The sequence below is a fragment of the Anabrus simplex genome, chromosome 1, assembly GCF_040414725.1.
Source record: "Anabrus simplex isolate iqAnaSimp1 chromosome 1, ASM4041472v1, whole genome shotgun sequence".
NCBI classification, from domain to species: domain Eukaryota; kingdom Metazoa; phylum Arthropoda; class Insecta; order Orthoptera; family Tettigoniidae; genus Anabrus; species Anabrus simplex.
The window spans coordinates 1196410210-1196436455 of NC_090265.1; the positions used below are offsets into that span (position 1 = coordinate 1196410210).

The 26246-nt window shown below is 37.9% G+C and overlaps 1 protein-coding gene across 1 annotated transcript in view; it reads left to right on the forward strand.

Moving 5' to 3' along the window:
* nonC (serine/threonine-protein kinase Smg1) overlaps positions 1 to 26246 on the forward strand; it is a 794437-nt gene that overhangs the window by 723442 nt on the left and 44749 nt on the right. Inside the window, 2 exon segments of the mRNA XM_068225601.1 lie at positions 10031 to 10330; positions 20125 to 20447. Of these exon segments, the coding sequence (XP_068081702.1) occupies positions 10031 to 10330; positions 20125 to 20447 (623 nt within the window).

The following is a 26246-nucleotide window of genomic DNA, read 5'->3' on the forward strand; positions in this document are numbered from 1 at the left end:
TTCAGTTGGCAGTATTACTGGAACCGGGGTAGCTCCCTCCTTACTCCTCACTCCCGTGAAACAAATTATCACTAAAAGTTTCGCGGACTGTATTCTGTTCAATGATCAATGGCATTTTGTGACAAATGTTTGTTTTCTTATTCAAACAGCGTCGCCTAACTTAACTTGACTGTACTATATGTATCATAAAAACATATTTCAAGCGCCAGTAGAGAATTGATAACATCTCACTATAAATTGGGAATAAACTGGGAATAGCCTCTCCGAAATTTAACCAGACACGAGAAAATACTAAGTAGCCCCTGAAATCAGTGACGCACTCTGCCGTATCTTGAGGTGTATTGCATTCATACTTAATTTCAATGTAGAGTATTAAGATTAAGTGATCATTTACTTAGCCTTTATTCTAACAAGATCACAACTGCTATCGACCATGTTATTTATGTATTTCTTATGAACACATGTTCTTTTCTTTCTTTCTTTCTTTCTTTCTTTCTTTCTTTCTTTCTTTATTTACAGAACAGCAGTCGACGGGTATTACTAATCGACTCCAACATCGCCTTTGAATAATTAAGATGTTGATTCCCACAGGGAACCTGAAATATTCGTTCCGAATGAGTAAATTTATAATACCAATATAGTTGGTCATTTATTGGACGTAATAAATTTTCCAGCTACCTCATTCCTGGTTGCCAGCATTTCGCCCCAGTGTGCTAAGTTGGGTTTGTCAGTTGGAATAGCACACCTACCAAGATGCATGGCTAGTGCATACCGTGGAGGCCACTGTATAGGCTACTTGGAGCCACCGGCGGTGCCAGTGCACTATGAGAGACTTCGTCTCATTTTCAAAAGTTGATGCCTCCACGGTATGCACTAGCCATGCGTCTTGGTAGTGTGCTATTTACCAACTGATGAGCCCAACTTAGCACACTGGGGCAAAACGCTGGCAACCAGGAATGAGTTAGCTGGAAAATTTGTTACGTCCAATAACGGACCGAATATATGGGTATTGCCTTCGAATGTCGACGCGAGAGCTCGCAAGTGCTCACAGCGAGAAAATGATACTAAAGGTCACATTTTGTCGTTATTTACATATTTATTACGAAAACATGTTGTACTCTTTCGTTTCTGATTTTCTTTACGGAACGGCAGTTGACCAAGACCGACTCTAATATCGCCTTTGAACGTAGACGATATAGCTCGCAAGTGCTCATAGCAAGAAAACTATACCGAAGATCGCATTTTGTGGCAAACGCTTTAGCGTTCTTATTCAAACACCGTCAGCTAACTTAACCGCGTATGTACCATGAAGTGCCAGCAGAAAAGTGATAACCTTCTCGTTATAAATGTACATGTTAATAGCCTTTCTGAAATTTAACCCGATGTGAGAAAATATAAACTAAGCTCTGCAATCAATTATTCACTCCGCCATATCTTGAGATGTGTCCTTTTCTTGCTTAACTGCAGTATTTAGCATTAAAATTAAGCAATCGTTTACTTCAGACGTTTTTACCGAGTTAACAACTACTATCAGACACATTATTTACACAGTTATTACGAATACATGTTCTCCTATTTAATTTCCATTAACGTTACGGATCAGGAGTCGATGGGTATAGCTAATTGACTCCAACATCGCCTACATATGTCGATGAGAGAGCTTGCTAGTGGACATAGCAAGGAAATGATACCAAAGATTATCATTCGCATGCAATATAATGGCTGGGTGCATAAATATTGATAAAGTCGCTCATAATAACGGATGTATCGGTGATAAGGCTCTCGCTGTAACTGAAGTTTAATATAGGTATTTTGAAGGAACATAAAAATCTGATGTTATAACGGAGTTCTTGTTATATGCTGTACTTGCTAATACTGTATACAGTATATAATAAAGAAAACAGTATTGTTGATAGCATTGTTCTTTTTTGTTATGCAGTACTCTTTGCTATTTGTTAGAGAAGAATAAACAGTCAAAAGAAGAAATAATATCATACAATGAAAATAATAGAATGGAAAATTGCCTGTCTCCATGATGTAGTAAGTCGCTCATCAGTCTTCTGTTCCCAAAATAGTAGGTCGCTGATGTCAGTGGCATTTGAGAGTGTTTAATGTGACAATTCAGTACTCGTTGAACAACTTCTGCAGGACTACAGTCTCTTAAAATCTGTAGCAATTGAGGGGATGTTATTTTTTTTCTTTGCGTTTAGCCCATCTGCGGAACATGATGCTTGTGTTCTAGCTGTGTTCTTGTTGTCGTCTGCCCCTTTTGGCATACTGGTTTGTGTTCTTTAGCGGCCTCTTGAGCCTTCCTGTTGGCCCTGTATTCCTTCATTTTATTGCTGAATTCTTTTCTGCACTTCTCTAACAAATTCCCAGCTCCTTTGTGGCTAGCTGATGTAAGGGATGTTAGGAAAGGTTTTGTTTTGACCATTAAACAGTATGCATTCCTGCCTGTTATGGTAGCTTGATTAATATTAAGCTCTGCAAGATCTTTGTCCACTTGCTTGGTCCAGGGGAATCCAGTAGCTTTGCCTTTGTTAGCAACCTTGAACCTTGAAGATGGGATAATCTATTAGGATCCATTCTGTATAGGTATCCATAGAAAATTAGAAGTTTTCTTCTGATGGCATCTATGCAGTTTTCTTGAAGCTGGTAAAGCTCATTGTTGGGTTTGTACCATCGCCTTCCATCTGGTAGGATCCTTGGCCCTGTTATTCTTCTCAGGAATTTTCGTTCTTGCACTTCCAGGGCTCTCAGTGGTGTCCTTCTAGTTACGGATAGGCATTCTGCTGCGTAGAAGACTGATGGTCTGATTACTGCATTATAGTGTCTCAGTTTTACATTCTTTAATAAATGCTTTGAGGAATACAGTTTTCTGCAGGCATGGTGGGCCTTGTCTAATTTGAGGAAGATAACCAACAAAAATGGGGTATGGAAAATCAAGGGCAGAAGAGGAGACTGGTCACAAGAGCGTAGTAGCGTAGACAGTAGAGCGCTGCCCTTCTTAGTTCTAGTTGGTGTGTTCTAAAACACAACTCAGATATAAAACCAGAAGCCACATATGCAGCAGCCTTTCCACCTGAACGAACAATCAAAGCCAGACTTCAGAAGATCAAAGGAAGAATTGAAAAAACCTGCATAAACAATGACACGCCCTTTCATCCACAAGGGATATTAAAATGGTATCCGGCTAGTGACACCATGGGGTAAGCGTATCACGACAAGAAAGCAAAAAAATCAAAATGCAACAAAACACCCAAAATTAAATTAAAATAAATGTGGAAGAGTGAATATATAGCACAAGGGACCCATTTCCCAAGGAACAAAGGGCGGGATCAACAAGGGGAACCAGAACAAGCATCTACAAGAAATTTTGTACACCCATTTCAAAAAACAATACTATAATTAATTCAAACATGACTACAACTTAATACATGTTTAGTAGAAAATAAGTGGATGAAAAGAATTAATTTTGTTTAGTTTTAAAAAAAACATCTTAAGTTTCAAGTAAATAAAAATAAATACATAGGGCTAAGTCATATCTACAGTTCTTTTTCTTTTAAATAATTTTGGTAAATTTTGCTTTGTAAATAAGAAAAATATAATTTATAAATACTAAGGTGAGGTTTTTAACAATAAATATATTATCTCTGAATATGAATAGATAAGGAAATAAATAAATAATTTGAGTAAATAGTACCAAATCTATGAAAACATGAAATATTCTAGAATGAAATACCAACCCAAGCGACCTAATTAATAAAGGAGCTCCTTAAATAAACCTAAATATATAATTTTATCTGATATCTACATTTAAAATAAATTAATTTTCTGAGGACCATTATTAGTGGAAGGTTCACAACACCGAACGCATAGTAGAAAATAGTAAATGCCAAAATGCGTCGCATGAATCAATCATAAGGACATCCCTGACGAAAAATATCAGTCACATAGCATATCCCAGAAATAGAACCAAATAACGTAATAAAATTAGCATCACCATCACAAAACCACAAACAGAAAGAAACAAGAAGTCATCGTTCACATGCCGTACACTTGAAGAGAGAACTGGTCAGGTAATACAAATATTAGTAATCACATACTCAAATACATTTCCCACAGTCATTTTTCAAATACCACACACACGTAAGATAGTAATAACAATAGGTCCAAACACAACGGCATTCAGAAGCAGACTCACATGGCGATAAGATAGCAATAATAATAATAAAAAAATACAATGGTTACGTAACGACCGGGTAAAGATAAGAACAGATAACCAACAATGACAACAGACACGGATTGAGGAGATAAGGCGACACAACAAAGCAAGAATGATGAACGAATTAAGCCTTCCCTTAACAATGTCCTTACATACTATAGAAACACTACTCGTAAAATGAATAACAAGGAAATTGGTGTCACCAAATAGCCCAAAATATACTTATCTACCTTAACTTACACTATAATAATAATAATCATCATTAGGGAACATTAGTGGCAATAGTGCTTGCTCGGTACACAATTCAAAATATTCCCTTACAGAGGAGAAACGAACCCGTAATAACATAATGAACATAAATAGAACAAGAAGTCACAATAAAACATAGCGTCGCATACCGGCAGGATTTACAAGCACAGGCAGCACTAATGCAAATGAAAATACTAGCATGAAGGGAAAATCACTAGAATCACACAAGGTAGGCAGAAATAGAATAAATATGCAAAATAAAATGGAAAAGACCCAAACACACCCAGGATTTAACGGACGTCACAAGGCACATACGACGGCTCCAAAATACCGGAGCACAAGACGAAAAAGAAAGGATAAAATTACGCCTCGGAAAAATAAGTACAACCAACTACGAGGCGCCTACGAAACTTAGCAGAACATATCCACAAAATAAAGAGAGGAGGTACTTACATAAATGAAGAAACATACATACCAAATAATCCATAATGAATTGAGCAACCGAACAAACACTATCAACCACCAGACAACACTACACTTTAAAACAAATACCTCACCAAATTCATCTAATACACTAATTCTACTAATTCTATATACATTATTTACAATTCCCCATCCCTGAAAGGGATACTGAAAGTTTTTCAGCCAATGCCCAAACTAGGCATGTTCAATACGCCAACTGGCCAGATAGACCCAGCTCTTCGCGTCATGCTCTTGCGAGTTCGAAATGCAGACAGACCTTTCCAAGCCCCCAGCACACACCACAGTTTAGCAAGTCACGCGCTATCTGTCTAACAGCGTTCAAACTCGTCACAAGTTCCACAGCGCGCCGATAGGTTGAGTTAACTTTACAATGGCGAAAAATGAAAGTATCCTCCTAATCAATACATCATATATTCTGTCATTAGAATATATGATGTATTGATTAGGAGGATACTTTCATTTTTCGCCATTGTAAAGTGAAAACTGTCAATACGGAATGATTCTAATATCTTGTAAAGGTTGAGTTAACGTACACTTCAGGCAGTTGAATGCACTATGTTACCAACGTATGAGTTTCACTTGTGCCGTGCCAGTGGTCCAACAACACATACGAACAGTCCAAATATATCATACAGGAATACGAAGACGTAAACCGACAGTTCAAGTTTATTTATTAATTGTAACGAAACAACAAAAAGTGCCAGAAAGATGGACAGCCCAACAAAGTCGTGTATAAGGAGTTGGAACCCATTACTGATTCTATTGCATAAGAGGAGAGTGGGATTCATTGGACATATAATGAGAATGCAAGATTTGAGACTTCTGAAACAACTGGTACAGTATCATCTCAACTCAAACAATATCTCAATAGGAGATGGATCAGTGTCTGAAGAAAAATTGGCCTTACACTAGAAGACACCACATATAAGACAAAATTAAACTAAATATCCGAGAGATAAACATCTGCTTCACACTCGCAGGAAAGCAACTCACAACACGAATATATGAGTAAGGGCATGAAGATCAGAACGTGTGAAAAAAGTACTGCGAGAACCGCAAAGCCCGAACAGTCCTTTTGAAGAGACATAGATAATGGACTGATTAAAGTGGTCATATGTGGTAATAAAAGTGGAAGGAGGAGGTTTGGGTAATCAGTCTCTAGACTACCTAAAATATGGCTTCCGATTGAGATAGCTAAATAAAATTCAGGGAAGTCAATCGTCAAAATAGTCTAGTTTGATGCTGCATTGCCATCCTTCATAATCTCTGTATAACTATTAGGCTGAATGTGCTCTATTTCTCATATTCGTTCCTTGGCTTCTACCTACCCTTCTTTCTCCCTACACTTCCCTCAACTCCAGCCCTAAGACGATCAGAAGCTCTCCTAAAGGTTTGGAAGAACCTTCAGCAGAACTCCCAACTACCCATCCATCAAGATATTACGCACACTGAACATCAAAGACTGAAATCAAGGAAACCACCCTGGCGTACAGCAATGGATCTTGAACGAAGCTCTTTTCATGTTAACAGTTCATAGAAAGCCCAGTGGGATCAGTCTTCAGTAGTGAACAAACATCTAGTTGAGAATCCTTCCAAACGAGTACAAGGATTTGATCTTCCAAGACGACAGTGGAGAATCATCAATCGAATAAGAACTGGACAAGGCAGATGTGGTTATCTGTTGTGCAAATGGGGTTGGTCTAGGTCTGCAGATTGTGATTGTGGTGTCTCTTCTCAGTCAATCCACCACATTGTTACTGGCTGCCCAATTCGAGCTTTCAAAGGAATGCTAATGGACATTCACCGCACATCGGATGAAGCAGTTGATTGGGTCAAAATGCTAGACCTAGAGTTATAGTATTGTATGGACTTGTGACTACGCACAGTTGATTGGGTCAAAATGCTAGACCTAGAGTTATAGTATTGTATGGACTTGTGACTACGCACATTTATCCTGAACTATATGCATGTGTGTACATAGATTCATCATACGATAAATAAATAAATAAATAAATAAATAAATAAATAAATATATATCTCAATCAAAAAGCCAATCGAAAAAGCCTGAAGAACTTGAATAATGTACACAATTGGTGAAATTAAATTATGGTTCCTTTTTGAAAGTTACATTTTTATACAAGAGAAACATATATCTATATTTGAGGAGATAGATTTAATATTTTAAGAAAGACCTTCCTTGCTCTGATTTAATATTTCAGACATCATCTATTTCTTTCAACTGCCTTCCTTCACTTTTGTTTTATGATAATAATGTTATTTTCTTTACATCCCACTAACTACTTTTTAGTTTTCGGAGATGCCAAGGTGCTAGAATTTAGTCCTGCAGAAGTTCCTTTACGTGCCAGTAAATCTACCAACACAAGGCTGGTACATTTGAGCACCTTCAAATACCTCCGGACTGAGCCAGGATCGAACCTGCCAAGTTGGGGTCAGAAGGCCAACACCTCAACCGTCTGAGTCACTCAGTCCGGCACTTTTGTTTCAGACTTATTGTATATGTTTTCATCTTGCACAGTTCCAAATTTCTCCCCCTGTGTATGGGTGTGGTAGAATAACATCCACCCTGCCTGTCATGAGGGGTGATTAAAAGGGGCTCCAAGAGCTCTTGACTTTGGAGCATGTGTTGACGACCACTGGGCCCGGAGTTAAGTCCTCGCATTGCATAAATGTGCCATCCTCCTCACTTTCATCTATCCTATCCGATCTTCCTTGATCAACTCTTGTTCTTTTCTGATCTCGACTGTATTAGATTTGCGAGACTGAGAAAACATTTCATTTTAACGGCCTTTCCTTTTCATTCATTGGCCGATACTTTCATTTTTCGAAGTATCGGACCTCTTTCATTTTTCCCTCTGATTAGTGTTAACCCAATCACATACCATTTAATTGAACTTACTTATGCCCCGGTGTACCATTTATTTTCATTACTTTACATGATATTATCACAGACACTGAAAAAGCATGCTTTACAGCAACCTAATGAGAGGAAATATCCAAACTACTGTCATATGTACTTTGTTAAGTCTTTATGTCCAGAGTACAGTATACTGCTAAAGAAGGACGCCAGCCAGCGTACAGTTGCGGGGCCCCAGTTCTTCAGTAGCTCTGGATATACACCGTTAAATCCAGCTGCTTTACCATTCTGGAGGGACTTCTGGCCATGCTGTACTTCCTCTGGAGAAAATGGTCGAGAGTAGATGGTATGAGGTTCAGCTTCTTGTCTTAACCGCTTTAGCTCGGATCAAATATTTCTGCTGTATTTCTTATCTTTCATGGGCCTGGATGAGGAGACAATGTAGTTGGCAATGTTCTCTGAGTTTATAGATGATCGTTTTCTTGCTGGCTTGTTTGATGAGTCCAGTTTTCGGATAAGTGACCATGTTTTCCAGCTTAAGTGAGTAAAGCTGAGCCCTTCAACAGTTTTGTTCCACTTTTCTTTCCTGCCACTGTCCAAGGATGCCAGCAGTTCAGTAGTTTTCTCATGACTGTAATCTTTACGGAATCCTCTCGGAATACTTCGCTTAGCAGCAGCTTTGATTAGTCCCACGAAACGAATGTAGTTCTCAGGAGATGGTTTTACCCATCGTATGTTAGCATCGGTGTATGAGGAGTACAGTTTCCAGTCAGCTTTCTGAAAATTCCACTGAGCTGTAGGTGTTGATCTAATTATTGGGATTTGCAGACCGATTTTATAGATTATGGGCCTGTGTTGGCTTCGTGGGAAATCGTTCAGTACTTGCCTTTGTGTTTGAGAAGATTGGGTCATTAGTCCATGTGACATAAAACACAAGTCTGGAGAATAATCATGATCCCATCGTGCTGAATGGAATGTATCTTTGTCCTTGGTATCATACACCAGTGTCAGGTTATTAACGTCTATCCATTGGAATAGTCTATCGCCATTCTCTTCGCTATCCTTATAGCCCTATAATGTATGATGGCTGTTAAAAGTCACCTAGGATAACGCTATTTTTGGTGGGTTTTAGTGTGATGGGGTCTGGCCAATTAACCATTGGTGTTTTGTAAACGTTCGTGATAGTAATATTTTGAACCTTGACAGATGTGGTGAAGATATTATGCATGTAGTCTGGTGGCAGAACTTCATAGTTGTCAATATCGTTCTTCATATAGATGGCAATGCCATATTTAGGGTAGTGAAGTCCGGTAGTTAGTTTGTACCCAGGTATTTTCCCCCTGGTAATCAGTTGATGTTCATCTTCACAATGAGTTTCCTGTAGCACCAGAATATCAACAGAATGATCCAGAAGTATCCTGTATAAGTATTCACTTTTGGCTCTACTTATACCCTCAATGTTTAGTTGACAAATGGTTAATTGAGGGCCTAGTGTCCATGTGTAGGATGCTGTGCCCTGAAAAAGTTAAAGTTATCAAATTGGACACAAAACTTTTCAAAACATTCTCATAGATATTGCAGAATGCTTGTGATAAATCATATTGAATAGTCAATCCTTGAGTTGTTTATATTTGTTAGTAGTTAAATAACAACGCTATTTTTACAGCTTGAAAAATTGATGTGATTGTGAACAGGATGGCCACTGATAAACGATCTTATCAGGGGACTCCAGAATATGTAAATATAATTTAGGTAATACAAACACTGCCTACTTAACACTGAAAATGAAACAGAAATTAACGTTAGTTTCCTTTACACCTTTCAGGATCATCTTATTTCAAATCAGCCTGAAGTATAATTCAGGATATTCTCTGTAAAAGTAAAACATAACAAACTGGAAAAGGAGCACATTGTACACCAGGTCTGAAAGAAAACCTCAATCCTGTCTTCTTTCTGGCAATGGGGGCACTTTGATACAGAGTAGTACTTTCTATTCTTATAGTTTGCCATTTTGACATAATATTATCGATACAACTTTTCTTACGAGGAAAACTAGCATTTTCTGTATAATCAGGGTACTTGTTTAAATTAATCCAGACAATAGTTATTCTTTTGTAAAACTTGGAAAGAAGACACTACAGATTCTTTTTTGTTGTACGGCACTTGTAATTTCACTATTCTTTTTCTGATTTTTGTAGTGGAAGTGGAACAGCGTGATATAGGAGCAGAAAGTAAGGTGCCACTAGAAGAGTTGTGCCATAAGGCTGTAGATTTGTGCCTAAAACGTGGACATTTAAGCACAGGAGTCCTTGCACAAGCGTCTGGGCTTACAAGTTCGCTGGAAGTGGCCTGGAGGCAACGACAATTGGCATTACATCTACAACAGGAAGTAGAAGGGAAGAGGGCTACACTTCAGCGCCTGCAGCTGCAGTTAACAGCTTACCACTGGCTATATGAAGATGTGCTGGCACATGCTCATGGTCCTGTTCTTCCACTCAGTATGTATCCTATAAAATCATGCATGTCCTTGCTTATTGTGTAGTATACCGGGTAAACCAGCTGCTGCTTACAATTTTGAAAGATATGTAATCCAGTAATGCACATTACTCATGATGATGGTGAATACTACTCTGCTTGCCTCTCATATGGCAAAAACTCGCTGCAAGCATACCCTGCAAAGAACACTGGACTCTATTAACCTTTTGCACCATGAGAACAAGACTGTCCCCAAAATATGATATTACCGAGTGAGTTGGCCGGCCGTATGGTTAGGGACGCGCAGCTGTGAGCTTGCATTCAGGAGATAGTGGGCAGCCCTGAAGATGGTTTTCAATGGCTTCCCATTTTCACCTGTACCGTAATTAAGGCCACGGCCACTTCCTTCCCAATCCTAGCCCTTTCCTCCCATCATCGCCATAAGACCTATCTGCATCAGTAAGACATACAAAGCACCTTCTTCTTCTTTTGAGACCACATTTCGATCACTTTAATCAACCCTTTGATTTGTCGATTTCTCAGTAGGAACTGTTTGAGCCTTACGGTCCTTAAGGAAATTATCACAAAATGATTTATTCTAATGTACCACCTATTCAATACAAGCCACGTGCTACGTGGGTGAGATTTACATAATACTATGTACACTTTTTAGGAACATGTTTCACCCCTTGTTAAGGGCATCAACAGCCTGTAGGTAACCTTAAGGTCAAAAGTCAGAATCATTAACCAATCGTACAACGAATACACTGAAAATATGTTACACTTTAAAAACATCTTAAGTTAACATACTACAATTATAATATAGAAAAATGCTTACAAACTAAGAGTATTGAGAATAAATAGTGTCTGAACTCATTTAAAAGAATGTAAATGAAAATTAAAAGAAATTTTTTTTTAACGAAGACCATGACTTTGCAGGTCTTGGGTTAGTAACAGCTGTGATAACGATTGTAATCTTCTTTGGGTATAATAATCCCAAGAATTCTGTATCTGAATATTCTAGTTGGGGTTTTCTTCCTCTTGAGTGGAAAGTCGTATTTTTAAGTGTTGTGTTTACTGTTTTTCTTTATCCATAGTGTCATCCAATGTAATGCCAATTTCTTTCAAATCCTTCCTAATTTCTTTTATCCATCTGCATCCAGTTGTATTTCTTGAAGCAAGATTGTACTGCACTTGCTGCTTCAGAAGTCACGAATCTGGCATCCTCAGGATGTGGCCACAGTACGTAGTCTTTTCTTGCGCATGGTATCAGTAATGGGTTCTAATTTCTGCTGGGTACTATTCACGATTGCCCATCTTTCTGATACCGGTAGCTTTTATTGATACAAGTTCTCCAGTTCGTCTTTCAATCTGCTGTAATCTGCCAGTTTTGGATTGCTCGTTTAGATGGAATAATGTTTCTGCAGCATATGTGGCTTCTGGCTTTATGACTGTATTGTAATGTTTGATTTTTGCATTAATGGATAAGCATTTCTTTTTGTAAGTTTCCCATGTTAATTTTTGTGCCTAAGGTAACTTGTTTGCTCTTATCTGAATTGAAGGTTTTTCATTTAAATTATTTGTTATTAACTCACCTAGATATTTGTATTGTATTACAATTTTAATTTTAGTACCGTTAATATGTATTTCTTTTAATGGTGTTGGTTTTTGGAGCATAATTTCTGTTTTCTCAAATGATATTTTAATGCCAATTTTATTTGCAATGGTGTGAAGCTCTGATATTTGAGTTTTAAGTCTTTGGCTGGTAACACCATGTCATCTGCAAAACCAAGGCAATTTGTTTGGATTTTCCTACCTATTTTAATATTTAGAGGGCATTTCCTAAACCATTCTCACATTACCATTTCTAGTGCACGGTTAAACAGTAATGATAAGCCATCACCCTGCCGTAACCCAGTAGTTACACTTCCAGTGGGTCTGATAATTCACCTCTGAACTGTACTTTCGATTTGATCTCTTTAAGAGTTAATTTTATCGTATTTACTGAGGTAGGATGTAATCCCATGTATTGTAAAATTTTTAATAAATATTTCCTGTGAATACAATCATAGGCCTTCTTGAAGTCGATAAATGTTATCACCATACCTCTTTTTTTTTTTTTTTAATCCTTTTCAGTTAAGAGGCTCATAATTTGGTCAGGGCAACTCGTCCAAGGCCTTGAAACTGGCTTGGTATTCTCCTAGTTCAATTTCAAGTTGTAATTTAATTCTATTAAGAATAATTCTAGAGAAATTTTTATAAGTAACGTCCAGGAGTGAAATCCCTCTGTAGTTATTAGGGTCTGTTTTTTAGTGGGTGGATGATGGCTGTTGTCCAATGCTCTAGAAATTTTTCTGTAATCCAGATGTTGACTAGTTGTTGATGAAGGGCAATTATTGCTGAACTTCCAACATATTTCCAAATTTCTGCAAAGGTCTGATCTTCTCCAGGTGCTTAAAAATTCTTTGCATCATTCAGTACTGTATAAACTTTCTTTATTGTAGGAGGGTTTATAACCTCTGTTGGGGTTATTGTCAGTGTATTGACATCTAAGTGAAGGAATTCTGTTGGTTCTTTACAATTTAGGAATATTTTGAAATATTTAGCCAGGATTTGTGCATTGTCATGATTGTTGTGGGCTAATTCACCATTGCATGTCTGGCCAGGACATCCTGCTACGGTAATGAATAGACCATACAGCCAGCAACTCAACGCCGAGTGTTCAGCGGCGGTAAATAACTCTACTCCTTAAGGGGACCAACGGCTTCGGGCTACGAGTCCCTTTAAGTGGGGAGATGGTCCCCAGAGTGAAGGAAATGCCACCTGAACCCATAAAGCAGTGTCTGTTCTCCATGTTAGGAGCGGCTGCCTCCTATTGCTGGGCGCGAGCAGTGTAGATGAATGTCTAAGGCGGATGAACACCTAGGTGTCAACGGCAAGGACATTATGACCGCGCAGGAGAAGGCAATGATAAACCACTCCTGTATTATTACCAAGAAAATTATATGGAAAGTCTCTCAGTTGTTTCAAGTATGGTACCCAATGGTAGGACCCCCAGGCCAGTTAAGTACCGAATATGCTACTGGGGAAGAGCAACGGTCACGTACACGTAATGTCGGTTTGAATGACGTGAATGGGGAGGCCCACTTGCCGATGTTGTCCCTGATGAAAGGATCTGCGCTGTATGAAAACCTGTCATATCTCAACATGGAATGTTCGAGCAATGAGTAAAGGGAAACTTGACATTGTTAAGAATGAAATGATCAGGTTAAACATTGATCTGCTTAGTATTAGCGAGTTGCATTGGACAGGAAATGGCTTCTTCAAGTCGGATGACTTTACAGTTTATTATTCTGGAAACGATAACAGAAAGCAGAATGGTGTAGCTTTCATTGTGAACAAGAAAATTGCAGCAACTGTGGAAAGTAGTCAGTGACCATATTTTAGCAATCTGTTTGAGGGAAACCACTCAATATCACTATTTTACAAGTCTATGCTCCAATGTCAATGGCATCAGGGAATCCTTTTATTCTATATTAGAAGAAAATCTACATCAGATGCCTAAAAATGATATAATTTATATCATGGGTGACCTCAATGCAAAAATAGGGGCACAAAATGACCTCAGCATTACTGGCGGTTTTGGTCTAGGGAAGCGTAATGATGCTGGTGACAAACTGTTCCAGTTCTGCATGGAAAATCAGTTTAGAATCATGAACACCTGGTTCAAACAACCTAAACATCGGCTGTATACCTGGACATTCCCTGATGGTGTATATCGCAACCAGATTGATTACATTTTATGTAGCCAACGCTGGAGTAGCTCCATCCATTCTGCGAAAACCTTTCCTGATGCGGACTGTGGCTCAGATCATCAACTACTTGCAGCAAAAATTAAAGTAAATTTTGCAAAATTAAGAAGCTTGCTCCTCCAAGAAAGTATGATGTCTCTAAGGTCCAAACTTCATACTCCATTGAGCTTAAGAACAGATTTGAATCGCTTGAGACTGATGAAAAGCATCCTGATGAACTATGGCAAGAAATAGAATCCATTATTACTTCAACAGCACAAGAAAATGTACCGTACAAGAAACCAGAGAAGCATCGCAAATGGCTTTCTGCACATACCGTACAAATCACTGATCAAAGAAGATCAGCCAAGGTTAATGGTAATAGAGATCTCGTTGGACAGCTCAATGCGGATTTTCAATGAACTGCAAGGAAAGACAAGGAAATACACTAGAATCAGCAGTGCCACCAATTAGAAGAGGACTCCAAGAAGGGTCACACCCGGAACCTTTTCATGCAGGTAAAGAAAGTTCAAACTTCTTTTAGTGCTCGTAAAGGAGCAACAAGGTGCAAGGATAGGAATATCTTGATTGCACAACAAAGTATTAAGAACAGATGGCGTGAGTATACTGAACAGCTATATTCCCACAATGGTAAAGCTGTTCCACCCTGTAGCGTTGAACCATATGAATTAGAACCAGATAGCCTGCAGGAAGAAGTGGAATGGGCACTGAAACAGTTACAAGATAACAAAGCTCCTGGTTTTGATTGTATCCCAACTGAACTGCTAAAGCCTGTCCCTTTGGCAGCTATCACTGCTTTGTGCCAGAAGATATGGCAAACTACCACATGGGCAAAGGAATGGAAAAGATCAATCTTTATCCCATTGCCTAAGAAAGGAGATGTCAGTAACTGCTCTAATTATCGTACTGTAGCTTTGATTCCATATGCTAGCAAAGTTCTTCTAAAAATCTACAGAAACGTCTTGCACCCATCCTTGAAGCTCAGTTACCTGATCTTCAAGCTGGTTTCCGTCGAGCTCGTGGCACCCGTGATCATATTGCTAATCTGCGGTGGATCATGGAGAAACACGTGAATACCAGAAAACAGTCTACCTGTGTTTTATTGACTACAGGAAGGCCTTTGACTGTGTCAAGCATGTACCCTTACATCTGACTCACTTGATACGTTCGCTTTATACAGAACAAGAGGCAGCAGTTCACACATCATATGGTGACACTGAATGGTTTAAAATTGAAAAAGGTGTCTGTCAAGGCTGCATTCTTTCACTATTCCTTTTCAATCTGTATGCAGAAATAATTATGCGGAAGTTAAATTTAGAGGAACTCTACATTGGTGTGAAGATTCGAGGAAGTATTATAAACTATTTGAGATATGCTGATAATACAACCTTGCTGGCAGAAACAGAAGAAGATCTAAAGCTTTTAATTTCCCACCTCAGTGTTGAAAGTGAAAATATGGGCCACTATCTCAATATTAAAAAGACCAAAGTTATGACTACAGACGAGCGTGGTACAGTTTGTCTAAAGCTAAATGGGGAAGAGGTAGAGAGTGTGCGGGATTTCAGATTTCATCTTCGTAGGAGCCAAAATCAGTCAAAGTGGAGATTGGCGTCCTGACATCAAAAGACGGATTTTGTTTGGACGTATCGCTATTATGACCATGTCCCCGATCTGGGAAAGCAGAGATATCAGTTTGGCTACCAAGTACAGATTAGTCATTGCAATTATATTCCCACTGTTCTTGTATGGATGTGAAAGCTGGACGCTGAAACAGGCAGACAAAAGGAAGATCGACGCTTTTGAGCTCTGGTGTTGGCGAAGTATCTTACGAATACCATAGACTGCAAAAGTCACCAATAAGGCAGTTTTAGAGCGCATCAAGCCCCATATGTCATTGGTTGGTAAGATTATGAAGCTGAGACTAGCTTACTTTGGCTATGTTATGCGATCAGATGCATTGGAAAAAAACAATCATGCTAGGAATGATCAGTGGTACAAAAAGACAAGGTCGCCAGAGGACTCGTTGGTTAGACATTGTTAAAACAGACACAACCCTCACCGTGTAACAACTAAAGGAGGCAGTATGGAACAGGACAGCTTGGAGAGCGCTAATTCATAGAATTGCCTATGGTCGGATTCGACTGAACAGATATCATCAATTCACCATTTCCATCTTGAATAAGGCTGGGGCTTCATATTTAGTTCAATGCTTTTTTAAATATTTTGTACTAATGCCATGAATGTGATATTTTGAATTCTCCTTCATTTGAGTTCAGAGTTTCTTTAAGATACAACCTTTTTATTCTTCTTAAGGTTTTAGTTGTATCTTTCTACTGTTTAACTAAATCTTGAAAAGATGTTTCAGATTTTTGGAACTGCTGCAGTAACAATGCTTTGTATCTTTTCTCAATCATATCATCACATTCATTATTCCACCACTGATATTTTTTACGAGGCTTTATTGGGTCATTTCTTCTGCAGTTTGCTGAAGGTTACTAACTAATCATCTATGTTATCTGTGATTTTATTTTTTCTGTTGCTTTTTGATGATTTTCATTTTTAATTAGCAGTGTAGGATCTATTTTCCTTTTTGGTTGATAGGCTTGTTGTTGTAGTCTCCTTTGGAGAGTTAATGTGATTTTAATTTTAACTACATAATGATCTGAGCCTGTGTCTATTCCTCGAAGAACCCTGACATTATAAATTATAAATTTCTTTGTGATATAATTTATCCATAAAAACATGATATAATTGTCATTCACCCTTAGTGTAATCTGGATGTTTTCATGTTTTAAGTTTTGTGGTTTTCTCTTAAAATATGTAATTTTGATATTAGGCCATGATTCCTGCAAAGAGTTTTTGGCTGTATTTGTTTGTTCTCTTCTGAGCAGGCCATTTTCCAGTTACATCACGATATCTGCATTCTCTTCCTAGTTGTGTTTTTTGGGCATTAAAATCTCCGATTAATATTTTAACGTGGTGTTTAGGAATGTTATGTAGGATATCATCGAGTAGATCCCAAAAGTTTTCTATCTCTACACGGTCTTTTAAAGAGTTATTCTTATCATTGGTAGGAGCGTGTGCATTAGTTATTGTATAAATTTTATTAGCTGTCTTTATTGTAAATGTGGAGATCCTTGAGGAGTGAGTAAATAAAAAAATATTCTTTCAAATGAAGAATAGCTTAATGATTCAGTATTTGCTTCGGTCGCGGGAATGTAAGTATATATAGATACATATAATATAATTCAACATATTCAATATATTCAATTTTTATGTTGGCGTTTGAAACCACAGTGCCTGATGTTGAATACATCGTGCTGATCACCGGGAGCTGGAAAGTTACTTCAGTTGTTCTACTCATCTCCAGCTTCACCACGATTATGGATCTTCATATGTGTTCGATTGTGTTATGACTTTGTGCCTGACAGTGTATACAAGCTAGCTCATTTAACCGTTCTCCGCTTTTCATAAACATTATAAGACTTTGCCTAACACTGAGTGTGCCATACTGCTGTTCAGAAAATTATGCACTGTTTCTTTTAAGTGATTTACATTTTACTTCTGAATTTTACAGTGTCTACCCCCGTCATTTTTATATCGCCTCTTCTACTGATCCGGAGTGAACTTGATCTTTTATTTTCTTTTTCCTGTGCATTGTTTTTCATGTTTTAATCAGCTGATGATGACCTGGACTAAGGTCGAAACCGGTACCACTTCTACTTATTATTAAATAAGAATGTAATCACTGCATTTCTTATTCTTTTGTATTGAATAGGTTGAACCTCTTCATTTATTATTTCAATTTTAACTGTAAGTAAAACATCTCAAATGACTAGTCCGTTACAGTTATTAAGAACTACAAATCCTCATTTTTAGGAGTATATTAGGGAACTACTAATGAAAAACATAGTGATAAAGCAATTTTCTTTTGGCTATTGGAAATCGCAGTTTGTAACGCTTTCGTGTTTGTTCAAGTTGTACCATAAAAGCCCAGAAAAAAATGGAATTCTTGTAGGGTTTGGCATCTGATCAGGTGAAATTACATATTAAAGAAGAATGATAAATGAGCGAGTTCCCAGAGAGATAAGAACAGGAATAAGCAACATTTTGCACGCAAGACTGCACCGAGATAGGTTATGGAAGAATAACTGAAGAAGCTGCAATTTTGCTGTACATATCCAGCCTCCTTGAAGAGGGGAAAACAGCATATGTGTGTTTTAAGTGGAAGTTTTCAGTTTGTTTGCTGTCTACTAAAAAAATCTTCAACAGTTGCAGCGAGGATGAATGGATATCGCACAATCAGTGCAGAACTTCAGTGCTGCATTGACAGGTTCCAAAGTGTGCTGCACATTTTCATTTTTATGATTATTGGTGTTTGCGCTTGTAGTGTTCTGCTTCAGTGTTCTGCGGTGTATTTGTATAATTTTACTGACCACAACGATCAAGGTGAAATTTAAGACGATATCTGCATAGGTGCTGTGAATAAGAAAGAAGGGGAAAATTTCTAATTTTTGCATTATTAGATCATACATATATTCATATGAGAGATTATTGCATGCTGAATCAGATTGATTGAGATGACTGTGTACATGTTTGCCAACCAGTTTTTATTATAGAAAATTTCTGCTAGTAAAAGTAACTAGATATTACCAAAATAACCCTAAAATTTCTACTAGTAAAAGTAACTAGATATTACCAAAATAACCCTAAAAACATTTGCGTAGGACGTCTGTTAGAGGACAAGGTATACTAAACATGATGATATCTGTACTGTTTATTACAAGGGCTTATGAATCTGGATATAAGTTTCCGGAAACCCATTAAAGTTAACAGCGCAGTTAAAGTTACAAGCACATGTAACTAACTCGCAGGTAACTGTGGTGTACCAGAAACTGGCCATGACTGTCTGTGGTTCAAATTATCAGCCCACCTTCATCCTCGTCAGCTGAGTCTTCATCAGAAAGAATATTAGGCACAGGTGGCTCTATGAATAGAACATCAATAGTGTTATCTTCCTTCTCTATTTCCCATTAAATTTCGGCCATGCTCAACTCTCTGAAATAATTCTTCATAAGAGCCTGCATTTAATGATATAGTAATAGCCTACATTTAATGAACTACCCATCCACCCAGCTAAAAAAAATATTAGCATAGCCATGAAATTATTAGCCTGGAATGCCAGACATAACTTTGTAATAAAATACAGTGCTAGAAAACATGCATATGAGCAAAGTACGTAGAGCATTATTTTTGTCTATGACAGCATTACTATATGGTAATGCTGGCAAAACTAGGCCCTAACACATATGAATGGTTGAAAACCATAACGGTACAAGTGACATTTTAAAAAAAAATGAGTCAAGTGCAAAGTGTAACTCCGGGGGGATGTATCTTTTCACCAGCAAAGAGATACAAGTGCTAGCAGTAATATTCTGCGCTGTAGTGATGGGTGATATAACTAAAAATAGCATGCTTTATATGAGTGTTAAGATGCTTAAATGCCTTTTCCTCTGAATGACCAAAATGTTACTTATACTGTTATGGTTTTCATCCATTCATATAGGCTTAAGAATTGTGTAGGAAATTGAGTTATGTTATTAGTCCAATGTATCTGCTACCATAATATTGAAGGAAAAAGTTAATTACATGCATTACATGGAGTAATTTAGTATTTCTTACCATCTGTGGCATGCCATCTCAGTAAGCCAAACAAACACCTCAACACACCCAACAATGTCAACTGAAATCAGGCACTAACTATTGATAAGAAGGTAAAGAATGAAAAAACACTTCTTCCTTGACCAATTAAGTGTGCAATTTGCATATCTCTAACAAGGATCTGTCCCACAATGCAGTAAAAGTCTGAAGAGGTACTGTGTTACCAAATGGTAACTCTAGACATTCATGGGTTAAGCATAAATGTAGAAGTTCACTGAATAATCGTGTTAAGTCTCATGGTACCCTTCATAACTTCCATTAATTCCATGTTCGTTCTCTTACAGGTCGTCCCAGCTTCATGTTAGAACTTCGTAAAACATCTTCAGCACTCTTGGCATTGCAAGCACGTCTTACTGAAGCTCAGGAACAGCAAAACAATCTAGTATCTAATGTAGAGCAGCGCCTGAAATGGGCTGCTGGTGTGAATCCAGCTCTCAACGAAGTGATGTCTGCATTTGAATCAGCTGTAACGTACAGGGCTGAACGTTTAGCCATGGAACAGGAATTGGCTGCTGTAGTTGGCAATACATGTAGTGCATTGCTCCATCATGAAGCACTACGTACAAGAACGTCTGAAGCAGTGGCTCATGACACTGCATTTTTGCAGGTAGGTTTTTAAGCACATTCTCCTATAGACTATTGCATTTTAAGCAAATTATATCCTAATTAGTAATAGGTTGAAATAGATCCCTTTGTAATTGTTGAATTGTTTAAAGATGATTTCCCTATAAATATGTTCCGAAGATAGGTTGGTTTTTTTTTTAAATATTGAGTTGCTAAACACTGTATTGTGTTGACGTAAGTGTGATGATATAACTTGAAAACAGTATTCTCTTGCCCATGGGTAAATAATGCAAGTATCGAACTGTAATTATTTTTTTTTTTTTACGATTATGATTGTTGTTAATATTATTACCTGTAATGTATGGCTGTGAATTGTTTACATCCATCTATTATTATTATTATTATTATTATTATTATTATTATTATTATTATTATTATTATTATTATTATTATTATTTACTTAGTCGAATGATTAACCTGTGTATGATGTGTATTCCCCTACAGAATTGTGAAACACACTGTAACATCCAGAATGGCTCTAGATCAGACAAGAGAAGCCTGGCCAGGCACGTATATAAGGGGGTGGTCTTGATGGTAGAGATGAGTTATTGTTTAGTAGGAGTTTCACTGGTGAACACGTGTTGTGGTTAGGCTGACATGCCGATGTTGGCAGTTGGTAGTCATCTGTTTCAACCGTGTTTCAAGGTTGTAATCTCTATGTGCTGTGATAAGCAATTGTTAAAATAGCAGCTTGTTGATGTTCTCGGAGTAAAGTGTTTTGTCTGTGATAGAGTGGTTAAGGTTATGTGTTTTTAATTTGTGAATAATTGTAAATAAATCTATGTACGCAAGTTGACAGCATTTTTTGTGTGTCATTGTGGTTGCATCATTGGTGACAGTGGAACAGGACATAAAAATTTATAAGTAAATACAAGTGGAAGTACAAAATGATCAAAATAAAAGTGATACTAGAAAATATGTTGGTGAAACAGCTCAAAGACGAACTCATCAAGAGAAATCTCCCAACGAACGGGAAAAAGAAATCTCTCCAGATACGGTTACTGCAAGAGCTCGCTGGAAAAGGAGATCATCCCGAAAAGTTTTTCATCGAAATCGACAAAGATTCTGACGAAACATCGGAAGATGAGGTAAATATTCCCAAAATGTGTTCTAACTTTATGACCATGATGCAGGCACTCAATGACGAAATTTCAGATGTCAATTCCGGCCTAACAGGACAGATTGCAGATCAAATTTTGAAAGTAAGGGACAAAATTTCAGACGTAAGTGACAAACTTTCAGGCAAAATTTCAGACATTCTCAAGCTAACTCAATTTTAATTGGGCAAATATCACAAGTGTACACACAGGTTTACAAAGTTAAACAGGCCAGGCACGTATATAAGGGGGTGGTCTTGATGGTAGAGATGAGTTATTTCAACCGTAAATGACGAAATTTCATCGCAAATTAGCGACGTCACCAATCGATTAACGCAGCAGATATTGGGCATCAGGTTGAAACTGGGACAGGTTAACCAGATTGATAGTAGAGTAAGCCAGCTGGAAGGGGATATCTTGAACCTCAAGGAGGAGGTGGAAATCTAGGTTTACGGCATGAAACAACAGGTTGAGGAGAGAATTTCTACTGTTGAGGGAAATTTTGAAAGCCGTATTTCTGCTGTTGAAGGAAAGTTAGAAAACCGGATTTCGACCATCAAGGGAGATGTGCAGAATAGAAAGGAAAGCATCCTTCATGCAGTAGAAAATAGATTAACTCAAACATGACGTACCGCCACACCTCTAACCCCCTCAAACCTAACTGGCAATGCAGGACACCTAGACCCGAAGGTGATTATAGAGAGCCTTCCGGAATTCCACAGGCGACTGGAAGAGAACCCAAGTAGCTTCATCGAGGAATCTGTCAGTCCGTTAGGAAGCACTAACCTACCAGAGGAAATGTTCGTGCAACTCATCACACCGCGATTAAAGGGGCAAACCGCTACTTGGTGGAATGACTTGAAGGGTCTAAATTTAAACTGGACGAACGTCAAGAGGGAATTCTTGGCTAGGTCTAATTCTGAAGGGGTGAAGAGTTTGGTGAAAAGGAAGCTACTGACTGAGGCACAACCCACTGGCACGACAGCTAGCACCTTCGTTCTACAGAAATACCAACTCATCAAGCATCTGCACCCAGAGGAAGCGAAAACGAGATTTTACCAGACATCACAGAGCTACTCTGCGATAAGATTTGACCCCTAGTGAGAGTATCACAACCGAGATCCTTTGATGATCTACTCAGAATCATCGCCCAGCTGGAGGAGGAACATAACAACAAAGCTACAGAAGAGCGCAGCGCAGTTAGGAAGTGCTACCAGTGTGGAAGAACGGGACACTTGAAGAACAAGTGCCCAGCCTTGACGTCGAAAAACTAGGTCCAGCCCATTGTGGATTGAGGGGGGGATAGGACCGGGATCAGGAATGCGCCTCAAGACCTGACAGACGAGCAACCCTGGTTAGGTACGAGGGGGATTGGTCATATTGTGAGTAGAACAGGCCAACCCCGCCCAGCAACAGGATTGGCAACGAGAATTTTTCAGCCATACTCGACAGCCAAACCAGCCATTCATTCGTCAACGGGACTGTTGCCAGATTACTACCGCCTACGAAGTCTCACCATCGCGGAAGGGTAGTGGGAGCAGTGGACGGGGTAACCTATTCCATTCAAGGATGTCGTGTATATACGAGTACAGTGAAAGATATAGGCTATCTACTGTTTCTAAAGATGAGAGTATTAAAAGGCGTGAAAAAGACGAAAATCTTTTCCACTGTGGTGTATTAAATAACAACAGTGTATTAAAAGATGTGTAAAAACACACCAGACAAGAAATATAAAACATTTGAACTGGGGTCCATAAAAGTATTAGAGCATTATTTGCAGATCGCACTCTTTTTAAAGGAAACCTCAGCTAAAGCTTTATATTACGGACCAGTAGGTTATTAAACATTGTTTGCTGGTCACACTCTTCGACCGTGAATTATTTGGAGGTTAAACTCAGCCATGTGCATTAGGATTACTTTGACCGTCATCTCGTATGCGACAATAATTCGAATGACTTGAGTCGAGACTCAAAGGTGCGAGTTTCAACATACCTGCCACCATTGAAAGATGTGGATGCCTGTCCACTTTCTGGATTTTAATTTTGTCTTCATCAGTAAGGGATATCACAACTTTTTTAGTATTCATAACTGTGCTACACAATAATATGACCATGCTAGTCAATTTCACACGATTATGTTCCTCATTCGTACATAGGCTATCACACAACAAATATTCACTACCCTTCACTGTATCACTGGGCACAGAATACATTTCTAACTTCTGAATGGAATGAAAAATACAACCACAGACAGGCTTTCTAGGTTATTCAGCAATATCGATGAAAACCGGAGAGCAAAATTGAATTTCCCTGAGGCTAACAGCTTCCTTCCCTAGGGTGTTATTTGCCCTATAAAGTTCAGGAATTAAAGGCCATTTCTCATTTTTGTGCAACTTTCTCTGACCAGCCTGCTGTGGTGAGGGCTCTAATCTTTGTTGAAAATCTATTTCATTTACAAGGGATGACAAAGAACATTTTCAGGGCTAGGAAAAATGTGATTGTACTGCGCAGTAATAGTGAAAATCTGTGATGCAATAAGAGAGAGATTTTTAATGTAGATTTAATATGACGTGAATCATGCTAAGCAAGAAATCATTTTAAAGAGGAAATCACTAATGAGGTTTCACTGTACTTTTTTTGCGTCTGGTTAAATTTTGGAAATTTATAGCTAAAAGTTCATCATTACTCTACTGGCGCTTGAAATATATTTTCATGATTCATAAAAGGTTAAGTTAGCTGTGAGGTCGCATCCGGGAGATGGTGGGTTCGAATCCCACTGTCAGCAGCCCTGAAGATAGTTTTCCGTGGTTTCCTATTTTCACACCAGGCAAATACTGTACCTTGATTAAGGCCACGGCCACTTCCTTCCCATTCCTAGGCCGTTCCTGTCCCATCATCGCCATAAGACCTATCTGTGTCAGTGCGACGTAAAGCAAATACCAAAAAAAAAAGTTAAGTTAGGTTAGATGATGCTGTTTGAATAAGAAAACTGAAACGTTTGCCACCAAAGCCGCTGGAATGTTACTACTCCATTTTTTCAGAATGAATTTAACATACGCGTTCATGATGTCTTGGAATTAGAAAAAGAACTAACGAGTAAGATGTATATAAATCTGCAAAAACACAAGTTTTCAGCAAACCGATTGCCTTTTCATACCGATTTTAATGTGTGTGGGGTTCCCCCTACCCGCTTTTTTTTTTTTTAATTTTATTTATTTATTTTTTCCTCCAAAAATTCGCATATAACAGCAATCCACTATAGCGAGTAAATTTTTCGCCATTATGAATTCTCGCTATAACGGACTTCTATTCTATTCGGTCAGGAAGTGGCACAGGTGCATTTGGGAAACTGGCCAATCGCTTTTGATATTGGACCACAACACCAAACACACTTGGGGGGGGGGGGGGGAATGCAACACAGATTTGGCGTCTGTCGCACCACTAATGATATGCATATCGAGTGTATTAGTTATGTAAAGATATATTTTGAATTTCCCTGCTGGGAAATTATATTATAATATATTATATTATATTATATTACTTTTCAAGGTATTAATTTTTATTTTATTATACATTCAACCCAGACACGCTGTACTTCTGGTAATTGACATAAGAATAGACTGCATTGAAGTCAGATTTGGATTTACCCATTGCTTTAATAAATACACACGTTAATTTTAGTTCACGAAATGAACATAAAGTTTAAATAGAAGCTTAGCAAATTTCATTGACTTAATATTACATTCTAATGAAATATAGTAAGGAAAAATAAAACTAATATCATGTAAAATATTTCAAGAATTGATCTATGAGTTTGAATTTACAACTTCGAAGGAAATATTAAAATGTGTACTGGAGCACACAGTGCAGCACGAGAGAGCTAGTGTGATAAAAATGAACGTGAATGCTCGAGGGTTAAAGATAAACGTTCATATATTCAGCATTTATTCATTTTTCAAGATAAAGCAATACAACATATGCCAGTTCATAGAGAAATTCTCAAAAGTTTTACCAGGTCTGACAGATGGAAAAAATGAGTTTGTTAGTGAACCTGTGCTCACTTTCATCCATGAGCTCTTAAAAAGTACAACAGAATTATTTACGACACACAATCATTCAGCATTAGGTCTATCGCTGGTTGATATATGTATGGTTTTGCACATAGACATTTCCTTAAAATCCTCTACACGATTGGCTGAGATATGTGTAGCTCCCTACTGGCCCAATTGTTTGACTTATGAGGGTGCCATTGGTACACTTCTCTCACTCAATGTGTTCACCAATGGTCCAAGCTACCACACAGAGGCATCCAGTACTCTCAAACATCCTATGAAAACTGTCCTGCGCTAACATCACTTTCTCATTTGTTGAAGCTATGTTGAGAACTAACACCATCTGCACTGGCAGGAAATAGACATTCATTTGCAAGATATTTAGAAACCTTCCACGAGTTTTTTCCTATTAATTGCCTTTTATTTTTATTGTTTTATCTTTGAAAACAAATATATGCTGAATATTTGAAAATATTACCTTCTTCATGAATAACCCTGTACTTTAAAACCAAGAATTACTGTTATGTAATTTTAAGATCTACATTGTATTTTGTTATATCATGTATGTGTATTATAGCAAGATAATAATTCATTTTTTAAACTGTTTAGATGAAATATGAAAATCTTCTTGTTC